Source organism: Corylus avellana, chromosome 5 (genome assembly GCF_965113065.1).
Source record: "Corylus avellana chromosome 5, dhCorAvel1.hap1.2, whole genome shotgun sequence".
NCBI lineage: Eukaryota > Viridiplantae > Streptophyta > Magnoliopsida > Fagales > Betulaceae > Corylus > Corylus avellana.
In genome coordinates, this window is record NC_142494.1 from 2707185 (window position 1) to 2724491 (window position 17307).

The 17307-nt window shown below is 37.4% G+C and overlaps 1 protein-coding gene and 2 pseudogenes across 1 annotated transcript; all 3 read right to left on the reverse strand.

Annotated features, from left to right (window-relative positions):
- Positions 1–6980: 6980 nt before the first annotated feature.
- On the reverse strand, positions 6981–7505 carry LOC132180367 (dirigent protein 22-like). The gene has a single exon (XM_059593163.2). It carries the CDS (start codon positions 7503–7505, stop codon positions 6981–6983), a length of 525 nt encoding a protein of 174 aa, XP_059449146.2.
- Positions 7506–9537: 2032 nt separating this feature from the next.
- Positions 9538–11242, reverse strand: LOC148585211 (ankyrin repeat-containing protein ITN1-like; annotated as a pseudogene).
- Positions 11243–13196: 1954 nt separating this feature from the next.
- On the reverse strand, positions 13197–14521 carry LOC148585212 (dirigent protein 22-like; annotated as a pseudogene).
- Between the last annotated feature and the right edge of the window lie 2786 nt (positions 14522–17307).

Consider the following 17307-nt stretch of genomic DNA (forward strand, 5'->3'; position numbering starts at 1 on the left):
GGGTTCCTCTTCTTCATGAAAAGTTACAAAACTCTCCGAAAGACTTACCTCTTCCAAGGGTTCCTCTTCTTCATGAAAAATTGCGATACTCTCTAAAAGGTTTACCTCTTCCACTTGTTTTATCAATTCTTCAAGCTTTTTAGGACTCTTGATGTCGTGCGGATGATTAGGAACATTAGACCCTAGTGGAAACGGTCGCTGATTTGAAGGCCCAACTTGCAGCCTCCAATGCTCGAGCGGCCAATCCGGAGGGGCGCCATGAGCACCGTCGACAACCATCACCGACCAGCTCGGAGGAGGAAAACGAACAATGTACGGAGAATGAAGCCCGGAATCCTTTTGCAAGGCACGGAGTACAAGGGCATCAACCCCACGTCCAAGCCCAAGCCAATCGATGGGAAAGCGGTTTCAAACTCGATATTCCAGAATTTCAATGGGGTCTCCAACCCGAAGAATTCTTGGATTGGGTAGCGGCCGTTGAAGAAATTCTTGATTTCAAAGGGGTGCCTGACGATCGACGAGTTTCTTTAGTCGCAACCAAATTCCGGGGAAGGGCAGTTGCATGGTGGCAGCAATTGAAGCAATCCCGAGGGCGGCAAGGCAAGACGAAGATCAACAAGTGGGAGAAACTGTTGAAGCATATGAGGCCAGCCTTTTTACCCTATAATTACACTCGAACTATGTATCAAAAGCTGCAAAACTTGAGCCAAGGGTCAAAGTTCGTGGACGAATACACGGAAGAATTTTACAAGTATCTAACACGTGTTGATCTAGCCGAAACCGACGATCAATTAGTGTCACGATACATTGGGGGTTTACGTCACCAAATTCAGGACTCGTTAAACCTCTTTGACCCAAAGAATGTGTCGGAAGCCCATCAAAGAGCACTCTTGCTTGAGAAAACGGCCTCACGAGGGTCCTATGGAATTTTTGGCCGTGGAACCGGGGGAAGTACAAACCGATCAAGCGGGCCATTCACGGCTCGAAGCCCCACGCAAACCCCAACTCAAAACCGGATCCCAACCACAACGGGTCCATCCAACCGAGGGGCAACTACGAGTGGCCCTAAATGCTTTCGATGTGGAGAATCAGGCCATCGAATGGTGGATTGCCGAAAAGGGGACAAATACGGTAAAGGTTTGCTTATTGAGTCGGGAGACACCTTCGATGAACAAGGTGAGGATGAGGAGTATGACACCACCATTGAGGACCATGGGAACGATGACGGAGAATTTGTATCCGGAGATGACGGTCCTCTTTTGATGATACGACGAATATGCTTAACACCTCGTAAGGAGGAAGGTGATGATGGGCAGCTCCACAATCTTTTTCACTCCACATGCATCATAGGGGGAAAAGTATGCAAACTTATCATCGACGGAGGCAGTTGTGAAAACGTGGTGGCAGAAGAAGCGGTCCGAAAATTAGCCCTTGAAACAGAAAAACATCCTACACCATACCGCTTGGAGTGGCTCAAGAAGGGAAACGAGGTAATAGTATCCAAACGCTGCCTTGTAACTTTTTCAATTGGATCAAGATATAAAGACAAAACTTGGTGTGACGTGGTGGCCATGGATGCATGCCACTTATTGCTAGGAAGGCCTTGGCAATATGATAGGAATGCCATCATGACAGAAGGAAGAACATCTATAATTTTTTGGTTGATAATGTAAAACTCACTCTTTTGCCTAACCCGGGAGACAAACCTAAACCTTCTAAAGGGGCGGGCCAAAATCTCTTAGCTAAGAGGGAATTCATTAAGGAGATGCGTGATTCCAATCAAGTATATGTCCTAGTTGGGAAGGAATGCACTCCCGCGAAGGAGGAGGTCCCGGTTGCAATCAAGGGATTAGTGGAGGAGTTTGCCGATGTGTTCCCAAAAGAATTACCGGAAGAGCTGCCGCCTCTTTGCGACATTCAACACCAAATCGACTTGGTGCCCGGTTCTAATCTCCCCAACTGACCACACTACCGCATGAGTCCCAAGGAGCATGAAGAGCTGCGCCGACAAGTGGAAGAGTTACTAACCAAGGGACATATCCGGGAAAGCTTGAGCCCATGTGCAGTTCCAGCTTTGCTTACACCTAAGAAAGATGGATCATGGAGAATGTGTGTCGATAGCCGCGCCATCAATAAGATCACAGTAAGGTACAGATTTTCTATTCCTAGATTAGATGACTTATTAGATCAATTAAGTGGGGCAACAATATTTACGAAGTTAGACTTGAAGAGTGGGTACCATCAAATTCGGGTACGGGTTGGTGACGAATGGAAGACCACGTTCAAGACACGTGAAGGACTCTACGAATGGTTAGTAATGCCGTTTGGCTTATCTAACGCTCCTAGTACCTTTATGAGAGTTATGAATCAGGCATTCCGCCCATTCATTGGAAAGTTTGTAGTCGTCTACTTCGACGATATCCTCATATATAGCTCTACCATTGAGGAGCACCTTCAACATGTAAGGGAGGTACTAAGTGTCTTGCGCAAGGAGAAATTTTACGCAGCCCCGGCAAAATGCAATTTCATGATGGAATCCGTTCTTTTTCTTGGGTATGTGGTGTCCAAGGACGGGTTAGCGGTGGATGAGTCAAAGATAGCAGCAGTTCGGGATTGGCCTCTCCCCACTACACTACATGAGGTCCGCAGTTTTCATGGGTTAGTATCTTTTTATCGGCGCTTTATTTACAACTTTAGTACCATCTTAGCACCGATTACGGAATGCATGAAGGCGGGTAAATTCTCATGGAGTGAAGCAGCCACCACCGCCTTCGAGTTGATTAAGGTCAAATTGACCACCGCTCCCTTACTAGTTCTTCCAGATTTTGACCTACCTTTTGAGTTGCATTGTGATGCATCAAAAGTAGGAATTGGAGCGGTACTCAGCCAAAAAGGCAAACCGGTAGCCTATTTTAGTGAGAAGTTAAAGTGCGCCCAACTCAATTATAGCACTTATGATATTGAGTTCTACGCATTAGTACAAGCACTGAAACATTGGAGCTCATACCTCGCCTACAACAACTTCATTTTGTACTCGGACCATGAAGCACTTAAACACCTCAGCAGTCAAGATAAATTGTCATCTCGGCATGCTAAATGGGCCGCTTTTGTCCAACAATTCAACTTCACAATCAAGCACAAGTCCGGAGCATTGAACAAAGTGGCAGATGCCCTCAGACGGAAATCATCACTATTAGTCACCATGAAAACAGAGGTTCTCGGTTTTGAATTATTAAAAGATTCTTTGTCTAGTGATCCGTTTTTTGGTCCTATTATTGAGGAGGTGTCATCGGGCGAGCGAAGAGACTTCAATTTGTGTAATGGGTTCCTATTCAAAGGTACTCAATTATGCATTCCTGAAGGTAGTCTAAGGTTGAAAATCATCCATGAGCGCCATTATGAAGGTCACATGGGAAGGGATAAAACATTACAACTGGTGGCGGACCAGTTCTATTGGCCGAGTATGCGGAAAGAAGTGGACAAATTTTTGAAGAGCTGCAGAATATGTCAAGTGTCCAAGGGGTCGGCTACTAATGCCGGGTTATATATGCCCCTTCCTATTCCGGAAGGGCCATGGACCAACGTGAGCATGGACTTCGTGCTAGGCTTACCTAAAACCCAAAAAGGTAATGATTCAATCTTTGTCGTTGTTGATAGATTTTAAAAAATGGTGCATTTCATTGCGTGTAAGAAGACCGCCGATGCGGTGAATGTCGCCCAATTGTATTTCAGAGAGGTCTACCGCCTCCATGGTTTGCCATTGTCTATCGTATCCGACCGCGACACAAGGTTTCTTAGCCACTTCTGGCGCTGTTTGTGGAGGTTATCCCATACTAGGCTTGATTTCAGCAGTGCATATCATCCACAGACGGACGGACAAACAGAGGTCGTTAACCGGTCATTGGGAGCCTTACTTCGAAGCTTGGTGGGGGAGAATATCAAATCATGGGATCAAAAATTGTTCCAAGCCGAGTTCGCCTACAACCGTTCCACTAACCGGAGCACTGGCCTTAGCCTATTTACCATCATTTATGGGAGTAATCCTCGTGCCCCATTGGATTTGGTTCCTCTTCCCGATTTGAAGCGGCCGCATGCTACAGCTGAGGACTTAATAGCTCAGATACACACAGGTCACAAGTTCACCATCAAGAATTTACAACAATCTACCACAAAGTATAAGGAGGATGCGGATAAAAAGCGCCGTGCTGTTGAGTTCGAGGAAGGGGATTTTGTGTGGGCTGTGTTAACTAAAGATAGGTTTTCTGTTGGCGAGTATAACAAGTTGGCTGCCCGCAAGATTGGTCCGGTAGAGATTATAGAGAAGATCAATTCAAATGCGTACCGGTTGAACCTACCTAGTCATATCAAGACATCTGACGTTTTCAATGTCAAACACCTTGTACCATTCACCGGTGATTCGCCGAATGAGGATTCGAATTCGAGGTCGAATTCTGTTCAACCTGGGGAGAATGATGCAGATATAGTTTAGAATGGCTTATCTTATCTTATCTTTTAGTCTTTCATTAGGTTTCTTTGTTAGTCGTTTATTCTATCTTATCTTTCAGTCTTTATTTGAATTAGGTTTCTTTGTTAGTCTTTTATTTGGTTTAGTTGTCTTTCGTAGACTTCTAAATTAACTCTATTTCATTGTTATCTTAGGACTAGGAGTCTTGGGCTATAAATATATGCTTATAGCCTTTAACAATTCAGTTTATGATTATTATTGAGTTTGTTTAATAAGAATTACTCAGAGTTGAGTTTCTTTGTGTTTTTCCTTAAACCATAGATATAATCTATAGTTTTTAAGAAGATTTCTTTGATTCTTGTGATAGTCTCACAATCTTAGAAATATTTATCCCTTCTACTTGCTGTTTTTCTTGTTCACCACAATCCTACGCTGCATCACCAGGCCACCCCCATGGCCAAAAGAGCCACCCCCAATTTTTTTTCCGTTTCTTTTTTTTTTTTTTTAAAAAAAATACATTTTTTTAAAAAATTAAAAAAAAAAATTAAATATGTGCCACGTGTCGACGTCTGATTGATCCACGTGTCAATCCTAACGGTCAACTAACGGATAGACTAATTTGGTCGCTTATCAAAACCACAGGGACCTCCTGTGATAAAAATGAAACCACATAGAAGAAAAAATAAAGCTAGAAAATCCTAAGGGAGTATGGAATATTTAACCCATAAAAATATGATATATGGTTGATCATGCGGCACAAGGTGGTGAGTTTGCACATAATTGTGGGTTCACATGCCCATCATGCTTGCTTGATGCCCTAGATAGATTTACGAAGGCGGGAAACAAAACCAAGCTGGTCAGAATCAATAAAGTCTCAGGGTTGCTCCATAAACACACTTCTTAATAGAAGAAGCCATGAAGAAAGGTTACTTGAAACATTAAACTGTTGAATAAGCTTGAAGACCCATGAACAAAGGCATGTTTTGTGGCAAGTAATGGTGTGCCATGAGGATTTCATTTAGGCTTGAGGACCCAATTTTTGGGTACGTGTCCCATTCTCCATCAAATTCGCTTCCGATAACGACACATTTCTTGTACCACACTGCTCAGAGTTTGCCCAATCCTTTCGGTCAACATTTTTTAACCCAACTTTTCCATGTGCTTACCACATGTCTAGAAGAATATTTTCAGCAGCTCTTTCGTCTTTTTCTTTATTTATTTATTTATTTATTTTATTTATTTATTTTTTTATATTTAAGGATTTAAACTATTTTTTATTTTTTTATGTCAAAATACACCCTAATAGCTTCTCTTAATCATTCACTATATCATTAAAATATTTATTTTTTTAATTATATTATATATATGAGAGGAGAGATGAGAGAGAATCATTTTTTTTTTATATTTTAATAATTATAAAGATTGTAATAGTGGAACCCAAAATATTGGGTTCCATTATAGCAATTCTGATGTTAAAGGTTCATTTAGGGAGTCTGATGTATGATGTTTTTTGTGATTTTTTGAACATATTCCTTAAACTTAGGGAACATACTCTCTTATAGCGAGTTTGCTGGGAATGCTCTAAGTTTCCCATATACAAAATGATGGTGCATCACGTGGATTGAGATTATGGTTATAATGTCCCTAAGAGGTAGTTCAATCGGTTGGGATCACGCCTAATAAAGCGGAGGTCACTAGTTTGAATCTCTCTTCTTCCCTCTTGTGTGGACATATCAAAAAAATAAAAAAAAAATAAAAAAGATTATGGTTATAATATATAGCTCAATTGGTAAAAGACAACGCTTCTTGAACTGCCCCTTAGCATTAACTCAAAGTCTTCTATTCAAACTATTAATTATTCTTTTACTTTAGCATTACTCAAAGTAGGTTCTGTTTAGCAAAGGCTTTGGGCATTTTTGCTGCAGAATAAATTAATTTATATGCAAAAAAAATAAATAATAATATTTAATGTGAAAAGGTAAAAATTGTTGTTTTATAGTAATTTTTTTATTTAAATAATAGTAAAACGTAATTGATGTAATATAAAAGAGAAATGATATAATTTATTCTATTTTTAACCATTTTTTAACTACCTCTATAGTAAATGGGTGATATCATCATTGAATTTGTACGTAAAATTCACATAAGTCAACAAAATTTAATGATTGATATATTAAATTTGTAAGATAAAAGATGAAAAAAAAAAAAAATATTAACATAAATTATTGAGCGATATAAAAAGTTCAAATGGTGAGAGATTGATTTTTATTTTTATTTTTATTTTTTTTTTATTTTTTTTTTTTTATGAATAGTATTGTTCCATTAAAGTCTTTTTGGCCAAAAAGACCCGAAAGGCGACAGCTATAGAGCAATTTATTTAACTCCACACAAACCCAAAAAAAAAAAAAAAAAGTCATCATCACAGAATCGCCATCTGAGATTCTGAGGCCAAGGCATCTCAATATATGGTTTCGAAAACAATAAAATTACACACCAAGAATATACAGTAATTCCACTAGTAATATTGGACGGTGACGTTGCACCGGATAACCGAGTATTGGGCAGGAATGTCCAAGAAATATGTCTCGAAAGTAGCATAACCTCTAGCAAACCGGAATTTCCCCGTTCCGGCGACCACCGAAACCTCTCTAACAGCCTCATATTGCTTGCTAATACCTTGCAATTGTATGGTGCTTCCATTGTACTCGTTATTTGTGAACACTATCGACACCATAACATGCGAATTCAACCCGTCCAATCCCGCCGTCACGTACATGCCCTGTGCCTGTCCAACTCTGGCTGAATTCCGATCTGAGGTTTCGGTGATGTTGTCATCGGTGACGTAGAGGGTTCCGAACTGGGTGAATGTCCAAGCCTTGCCAGCAATACGAGCAACTCGGACAGCCGTGGCATTGGCGGCCCCGAAGACCGAGATGTCTTGCAAGTATAAGGATAGCGTCGTTTCTTTGAGGTCCGTACCTTTGACTAAATATATGGCCGTCACTGCAACCAATACTAACAATAAATTGGGAAGTGGCATAGTCTAGAGGAAGAAGAAAAAGAAAAGGTGACAGAAAAAATTGAGAAGCGCACAGTAGATCGAAGGAAGAAGAAGAAGAAAAAAAAAAAAAAAAAAAAAAGAGAAGATCAGGAGATTTTTTTGGGTTTTTTAAGATTTGTTGGGTTTGATGTTTGGGTTTTTGATTTTTTGAAGATTTTTTCGGTTTGGGTTTGGGATTTTAAAAATGGAGATCGAAAAGAAGAGATAGAGAGTGAGAAAATGGAGAAAAGGGAGAGCTGGTCGGAGAGGTGCAGATCGAGAAAATTTTTTCCTTTCTCTGCACTACTCCAGTGGTGAGAAACGAGTGGTGCAGAGAAATTTATCTGCACCATTCAAAGTGCTGCAGAGAAACGAGTGGTGCATAGAAATTACAAAAAAAAAATAATAATAATAATAATTAATTAATTAATTAATAAATTTTTAAATTATTTTTTTTAATTAATTTTTAAATTTTCTGACGTGTTAAAATTGCCACGTCAGAAAAAAAATTTATTGACCCCGATGCTTCTAACAATCAACATACGTCAGAAAAATTTTCTGACGTGTCGAACACCATAAAACGTCAAAAATTTCCAGTAAAAAATTGTTTTTTGTAGTGTATTGTTTATATTGCATACAATTTGTGTACACCGAAGCCCCGATCCGGAGATGAGAGTACCGTAACATGTACAAAAAATTATAAAGAAAAAGGCAACCAAAGCCTATTCTATTAGTGTTCAATAATGCATGGGATGATGATAACATGCATGGATTCGTATGAGAGAGAATTGAATTAATATCAACGACGATAAACAAATAGACAAGGAATGTGAGTATCCGTTTAAACTGGGAGAGGTAGGTCTTTCAATGTACCCTTGTTGAGGTGTTTTTTTTTGGATTAGGCCCTGGTCATTTAATAAGAATGAGAGTGAAGCCCAACACTCTTTCACGGCTAATGTAGCTTGCACCTAGATTGATGGATGCACGAATTCTTGCCGTAAAGAGGGAAAGGGCTTACATGGATAAGAGAAATGATATGGGCCAATATTTTTTTTTTTTTTATATATTTAGCTCATCTCATTTGACAAATTAATCATTAAATTTGTGAACTTACATAGATTACTTGCGAGAATGAAGGACATATAAAAGTTTGTGGTGCACAGACACTCAATGGTGCTACCATGCATCAGTGGGTGTCAGTGTCAACACATATGCACACTAATAATATGAGTGAAATATCTATAAAATAATAATAATAATAATAATAATAATAATAATATGAATGAAATACTTCAAATGCTTCATCAATCGATATCCCAAGCAATGATGTACATCATCCAATATAGAAAATGAGGAAAAGAGGAGGTGGATAAGGGAGAGAGAGGATGTGACCCGGTATGACCAATTTTTTCCTAGTGCAGTGGTAATTAGTGACTAATCTCTTAATTTTTTTTTTTTTTTTAGTACTGATCGATACTTTCCTTGGGTAATGTTTTGGATTTCTCTCTCCCTCTTCTAAGATCAATAAGGAAAAATTAAATTACACATGAGATATTAATTCTTACAGAAGAAAGATCGAGAAGGACAAGTAATGGGTCTTTTGTGCTTGCTTAATTTGATTTTGGTATTGATATCTTATATCTATGATGTTTGGATTGAAAATTGATAATCCTGATATATATTCCGAGCCTGGGTGATAAAATTGAGATTTTTTTGATTTGTTAAATTTGGAGTCTAAATCAGAATTTTCACAGTGAGTTTCACCTATGACCAAATTCTAATTATAAGAAAGAGAAATAGCTTTGACCATAAAATATAAAAGGTGAAAATAGGAAGCATTAGAATTACATGCCACGGTTTAGAGTTTATTCTATTAAGGATATGAAGTTTGTACATCAAATTCAAGCATACCATACTAAAAATCAAGGACCATTTTCTTCAAGCTCACATACTCCCAACAAGCTAGCTAACAACCTTAATTCACATGCATGCTCACATGCTCACGGCTTTTCCGACCAGTAGATATGCAACACTAGGCTACTATATTTGGCAAGGAAAACCACACAAAAAGGTTGTTCTCTGTCTTAGATTCTCTATTTCTAATTTCATTGGACCATCTCTTGACTAACCAGAAGCCGAAGCGAGCTATGTCGATGAAGACCATTGTTCCTATTATTGTCAGTGCAAATCGTGAACCATTTATATCAGTAGGTCCAATCAACAAAATCCCGCAAAGATAACTTGCAGCCAAGCAACGTACAGCGACCCCAGCAATGCTTTGAGTGGAAACTCATGCATAACCAAAACAATCACCGCAAGCGATGCGAAAAATCCAATAGAGTTGGGAACCATGAATGGAAGGAATTCTCGTAAATTGGCTGATATATTAGCCGCAGTGTAATTGTCGCCAGTACAAAGGCCATTGGGAGGATTTAGTATTGCTTGATAGGTTATAGTTGCGATAAGAACAGCCACAACCAGCAAAGCATTTTGAGTTTCTGATGATGACTCTTTCACTTCCTTTGCTAACGTTTTCCAAAATATCAAAGGGTTCAGAAGTGAATTGTCATTTAATACGAACTGTCTAAGAGTCTGCTAAGAGTCTGGGGAGGCAATGCCATCACTGAGATCTCCCTATGACGAACTTGTGCGATGTCAACGCCTTCATCAACTTCTGACGCTCTTAAGGCTCCTGCGCGCAGAAGCAAATCTCTGAGCATGAAATCAGTGGCTTCACCCACCATTTGTTGTATCACATTGGACACATCCAAAGTAGTTAAGCCACTCTTGTTGGACACGTTCACATTGACTGCTTTATGTTGGCTGCAACCATCACCACCAAGTAGCAATTTCGCAGTCTGTATAACACGTATTGTAGATAGTGAACGCGAAAAAAAAAAAAAAAAAAAAAAAAAAAAAAGATAGTGAACGCATTAAATAATGTAATGAGGCATGAATTAATTAAATAATTTTCTTTTATGAACCCCAATTTTCTCTACATTTTCAAATGTGACACTTAATCTTGATAATTTCTTTAGGGCTTTCATTTATTGGAGAGTTCTTAACTTGGGTGTAGGACTTTCGTCGACCAAAACTTCAAAGGCAACCCAAAAAGTTTAAAAATTTTTATAAAAATAATATTTTTTATATTATGACCCGTCTATGATGATTTTTTCATTCCCTAAATGGCTAGATGATTTAAATTTCTACATTTTTATATGTCAATAGCAAATTATAAAACTTTTATGTTTGAAAGAACAGTTCTAGTTAACGATGACTTTATAAACATGTAACTTTTGTATACAATTATAACTTATTACTTGGTATAAAATTAAGTTTAAGACTAGTCTTATTTTATTCTACATAAACCTGTACATCCAACTGTTATACTTAATTATTAATTTGGTTTAAATTCATGCAATAATAATAATAATAATGGTAGGTAATTTCTAGCTAGCTGTAATCCATTTCTTTTGCTTCTGCATTTAGTCTCGAGATATAAGGAAGTATCATGGATATTGGAAAACGTACGAACACTAACCTTAACAAAAGTAAAGCAAAGTAAATAAAATCGTTAAGGAGAATTGAAGTCAAAAAAGATGAATCAAATTAAGAAGTTTCAATTGACAAGAAATCCAATCGAAACTGTCCCGTCCATCATTTTTATAAAAATACTGGTCTTCTTTAATTACCAAGGGATGGTCGTAGAGAAGCTTTCCATATATAGCTTCAAACATGTCCAAAGCGTGTATTGCATTATATATATATATATATATATATATATATATATATATATATATATATATTAAAACAATATTGTAGGGCGCCCTTCCAAATTAATGGACCGGAATCCTCTCCCGTCCATTTGGACACTTGAGAGGTTTTTCATCTTAAAGGACCAAATCTTATTCCGGTCAAATGGATTGAAAATGATCTAAATTCCAAATTTAGTATTGGCCTGTGAATACCTAAAAGAAAGACCACTGATTTTTTCACCACTCTCCAATTAATATTTTCTTTGTTTAGAAGTTCTGTTTGCTAAGAAAAATGGGTTCCAAGGCTTTGCTTTTGCTAGGTCTCTTGTTGGCCATTGTTCTTCTTATCACTTCGGCGAGGGACCTGACTGAGACTTCTTCTGACCAGAAAAACGGTGCGTTGGGATCACTAACAACTTGTTTTTCATTATGTGTGCTAATTAATGTTAATATTGTCACAGTAAGATCACAATTATATTATAGTAACATGTTTCATTAATTGCACGTGCAGTGGAGGCCACAAAAGAGGCCAATGGAGTAGATGATGCCAAATACGATGGATATCCAGGAAACGATCGATATGGGGGACCTGGCGACTACCATCGATGCCACAATCGATGTTATAGTAGGGGTTATAAGAACTATCGAAGTGGCGGGGGCTGCCTTCATTGTTGCCCCAGATAATTAGCTGGTGAAGCTGCTGATGCAGAAACCGAATCCGAGCCTTAAAACTAAAGCAACATAATTATGTAAATTATGGTGTTCAACTCCGTTGTAATGTTATAAATAAGGGTTAAAAACAAATTAAGCTGGACCAGTTATTTTGGTATTTACGAAATTAAGTTGACTTTTTAATTATGGCTGTATTGTATCATTTTATTTTATTTTAAACACGAGTCGAGCTCGAACTTATCACCGAGCTAGAAATTCTGTTTGAGCTTAGCTTATTTTATTTTATTTCAAACACGAATCGAGTTTGACCTTATCACCAGCCTTTTTTGTTAACTTATTCATTTCTTATATAAATTAAATATTATGATTGCTTATATTTTTGTAAATCCATACTAATCATTAATTAATTATATTTGAGTTAATTAAATAAATTAACTTGAATATTAAATACTCTAATCTCATGTGTTATATGTATGTATATAAATGCATTATGCAATACACAAACATATATCCATATACATACTCATGTATGTTATCCAAACATTTAATTTATAGAAAAAATGTTTTTTAACATGTTTTACCAAACGCATGTGCAATTTTAAAAAGTAGTAATTTCAAAAACACAATTTTTAAAAAAGTATGAGTCTTATGGTTGAGCAATTTGGTGTCAACGGTGGCTGCGTTTTGTGTAGCAATGATGCTTGGATGGTGGTTTCTTTTGGTTTTGGAATGGTAGTGGTTGCTGGTTGGGATTGGGTTAATTGGATAAATTGGTGGTACACTTTGCTCATCCCCTTCATAGTATTGGTACCTGGTGCAGCAGTTCAAGGAGCCTATTATTATGTCGTTGTTCCGTCGTCATGAATTGGTGATTGCTATAGAAAATAATTAGCCTTTCTTTGATACCACTTGACGTAAACCCATTAAGCTGTAACATTCAATAGCTACTTCGAAGAAGTCTTTACCTCAAAAACACATTAAATTGTATTATAAAATATAATCAACTCATTCTTGTTTGTTTATTGATAATTTCTCCTTTAAATAAAAGAATGGCTACCTACGAATAAGAAAATGCTGAAATTGAGACCGTAGAAAGCAGGTTCATTTTAACAAAGGGGAATTTACCGTTGCTGGGGATAAGGCAACGCCCATTATGTGTAAAACACAAAATAAGGATAAAACAAAGACTTGGCATTTTAGCCTTGACCAAGAACCACAGGTCCATATATCTTATTTCTCTAACCCTATCAATATTTTCAACTAGCTAGTAATGCTGCACCGTCATGTTGCACCGAAAAACAGCGTGGTGGGTAGGAAAATGAAAGGAATATGTCTCAAAAGTAGTATAGCCCCTAGCAAACCGGAATTTCCCTGTCTGCCAGCCACCACTGACACCTCTCTAACAGCTTCAAATTGCTTACTAACTCCTTGTATTTCCAAGGTGCTTACAAAGTATTCCTTATTTGTGAACACAATTTGTTGGGTGGTCTTGGGCATATCTCAACCCCAAAAGCCAGCTCAAAAGGTGAAGCTTTTCTCTCACATTTATAAACTGACCACCAACCCCTTCCACAACCGATGTGGAATAACCCCAACAATCTCTCACTCACACGTTGAGCCCTGGGTTGGGGCAGCTACAACCCGTTTCTCCCGTGGACTGTTGGACCAAGACTTGTTGGTAAACCTAGGCTCTGATATCAGTGTTGGGTAGTCTTGGGCCTTTCTCAACCCCAAAAGCTAGCTCAAGAGGTGAGACTTTCCCTCACGCTTATAAACTGACCACCAGCCCCTTCCACAACCGATGTGGGATAACCCCAACAATCTCTCCCTCACACATCGGGCCCTGGGTCGGAGGGGCGGCAACCCGTTTCTCTCGTAGATTGTTAGGCCGAGACTTGTTAGTAAACCTGGGCTTTGATACTAATGTTGGGTGGCCTTGGGCCTATCTCAACTCCAAAAGCTAGCTCAAGAGGTGAGGCTTTTCCCTCACACTTATAAACTGACCACCAACCTCTTCCACAACCGATGTGGGATAACCCTAACACAATTGATAGCATCACATGTGAATTCAACCCGTCCAACCCCGTTGTCACATACATGCCTTGTGCATGGCCAACTTCCAGTGAATTTGGATCTGCACTTTCAGTGGTAAAGTCATTGGTGACAAAGACAGTTCCGAATTGGGTGAATGTATGAGCCTTGCCAACAACACCTGCAACTGGGATGAAGCATGGCATTGGCGACACCGAGGACCGAGATGTCTTGGAAGTACAAGGATAGATTGGTTTCTTTAAGGTCGCTAGCTTTTGTTGAATATATTCCTGTGGCTAGAAATGAGTTTCGAGTAGTTTGTATTTCTGAGTTAGTGTAACTATGATCTTTATTTATAAAAATTAGGTGAGGGAGATGTTTTTTTTCATTCATCTTTGGTTGGAGCTAGAAACTAGAAGAGGGGATTAGGGGGCCTTGTTGTCTAGTTATCTAATGATTCTATATTTTGTTATCTTGCTCTCTTATTAAAGAAATCAAGGAAATGTGATACAATTCAAGCCTTTCTGGCTTTGTTTACTAGTTTATGTGCATACCCATTGTACATCATGAATATAATTAAATTATGTAATGTGACATATTCTCAAACATAGGAAAAATATGTACAATTACAAATAATAGTAAAAGTATACCTTAATTTGTTCTCTCAAATGTTAAAAACACTCAAGTAGTTTGAATTTGATTGAAAACCTGCTAAGAAATTGAATCTTCAGGTTTTACTCAATGTATGAACAGTGAGACGTTATTACTTCACTCATGGCCATTCGAGAAGCGAATTAGGATCATCTTCATTTAATTTGAAATGAAAAATATCCAGTTAGTTATAGTGGAAGGATATTTTTGTCCCCTCAAAAAGTAAAAAGACAAAAATACTCCTCCACTATAACTAACTAGATAATATTCAATTCATTTGAACCGGAGAGGATCATCTTCCCTTGGAAGCTCCAAGTAAGATGTTGATTTGAAAATGAAGCCATGATATTTACTATATGGATTGTTCAATGTTCAATAATAATGCAATCTCCTTTTAAACAATGTTGACTGAAAAACGCTATGCCGATTCTAAAAACTTGTTTATCACAATTTATGCGGAATTAATACTATGAAGCAATAAACAATTCCATCATCCAAATATATAAAGCAATAAAGAGGCAGACATAGATATTTTGGTTACGAAGAAGAAACCTTTTAGAAACCGATCTAAAAGTAAAACCTCTCTGGGGCAGCTAAACCCAGGAAATCACTATTAAAAGATTATCCAGAGATTACAGACACTAGAAACACTTACAACCTTTTGCAAGACCTTGGCTCTGTAAGATCGACAAGCCTACAACTCGTCTTCTTGCTCATTATCTTCTTCAACGTGATTCTCCTTTATCGGACCCTTTCGATAGACTTCTCAACCGTAGATTTATCAAAGGAATAACTAAAACTCTAAGAGATTCAATTTAACGCTCACCACATATGATCTCTTTTAGCACAGCCTCCGACGAACTTTCTGAGGGCGAAAATTCGTGTCTCTCTCTTCTATAATGATGTATATATATCAGTACATCAAACCCTAGACCTAGGCCCACTAAAAACACGTTTTTGGGTATAATAGTGATCAATAGCTCCCATCGATGGGCGTTTGTGGTCCGATTGAGCTGAAATTATGCAGGGACGTTCATAACACATGAATCTACATTATGAACGGTGGAGATTTGATTATGAGCATTTTATATTAGTGTTTAAGCTCATGAATAGTAACCTCTACATTTTGAAACTAAATCAAGCCAACACAAGAACTAACAAACTCTCATTTTGGCAATTCGGTGACAAAACCAAAATGCCGAGCCAATCCCATCATCTCCCCATATTTATTCCCCTTTTTTGTCACAAAATGACAAAATGTCTTCATGTTTCTTGAAACACTTCACAAAATACATCAAAGCATATGTAAAACAGGAATACATAAATAAAAGTCATGATCACAAAAAAATGACGTAGAATGCAAGATCATGAACACACATCACCAAACCCCCCCCCCCCCCCCCCCCAAAACATATGATTGAATAATCAACAAGAAACTAAAAAGCAAAACATGTTTCTCCCCCTCAAAAGTCAAATGAACACACATGATACACACATCAACGACTCATGTATTTCAACAATGAATATCTCAAACATGCTCAAAATATGCAAAATATACATAAGACTAGAAATGACAAGGAACTCATATTGCTTAACCCAAGCAAAAGACAAAATGTTCCATTTAACCCATGCTTGTGTGGTATGTGTGTAAGCCATCAAATGAGAAAAATTACCAACTTACAACTTAAAGAGAAAGTTTTCACCAACATAAGATTTTGGCAAATATATCAAATCAAAAGTCAAACCTTATCATACTAGGGTCTAGCCACTCTCATCCAATATATTCCTCTTTTAAAAAAAAAAAAAAAATTGCACAAGTTTGACACAGTGAAATAAATTCCATATGGAACATGATATTTTGATTTTTTTTTTTCACTATATTTTGTTTCTTTTTCTCTTTGAGAAAGTGTACTTAAACTTTTGGTGCTTATCACAAAAGGAGGAAAGCAGGAATTTTTAAACCCTAGGTTCAACAAGTGTATGGTCAATTTGAAAAAAGTACGACTAGTCAAAACCTCATCTAGTTACCTAACATACCTCACATTTAAAGTTAAGAAATAACCTCAAATTCAACTTAAATGTGCACAAAAGAGTAAGCAAAGGCAAAATGTACCACATAAGTTTAGGCTTTAGGTAACCACAAGAACAAGTCCATTGAGCAAATTTTCATCTAATGCATATTAAGAACATTCCAAGACACAAGGAATTAAATCCATGAAAGAAACATGAGAAATTAATGGACTGTCTAGGTGCATAAGACAAACGAAAGAAAAGAAAACAATCAAAGTAACATATTTTTGTCTTTTTAAAATTTTTCACAAAAAAAATGCACACAAACGAAAACAAATGAAACACAAACAAAAATGCAATGCCAAAAAAAAAAAAAAAAAAAAAAAAAAAAAAAAAAAACAATATGCTTGAATTAAGATTACAACAGGCAATAAATGAATGTCCTTTAGCATTAAACTTTTATCACATCTTATAAGTCCCACTACAAAATAATGATTTGGTTTAATAACTACTTCTAGGTCTTCACAAGACATTACACATTCATGAACATTTGATTAGCAAGTAGACAAAAATCTTGGTAGTCTGCACACAACATCCATCTATAAGCCTTTCAAAGATCATGATATATGAATTTCTTGAAAAGTCCTTTATGAATATGCCTCATAACAAGAATCTCAAAACTA

Excerpts from the sequence above, each read along its gene's own strand:
- LOC132180367 (XM_059593163.2), bottom strand. The coding sequence starts at position 7,505 with ATGCCACTTCCCAATTTATTGTTAGTATTGGTTGCAGTGACGGCCATA.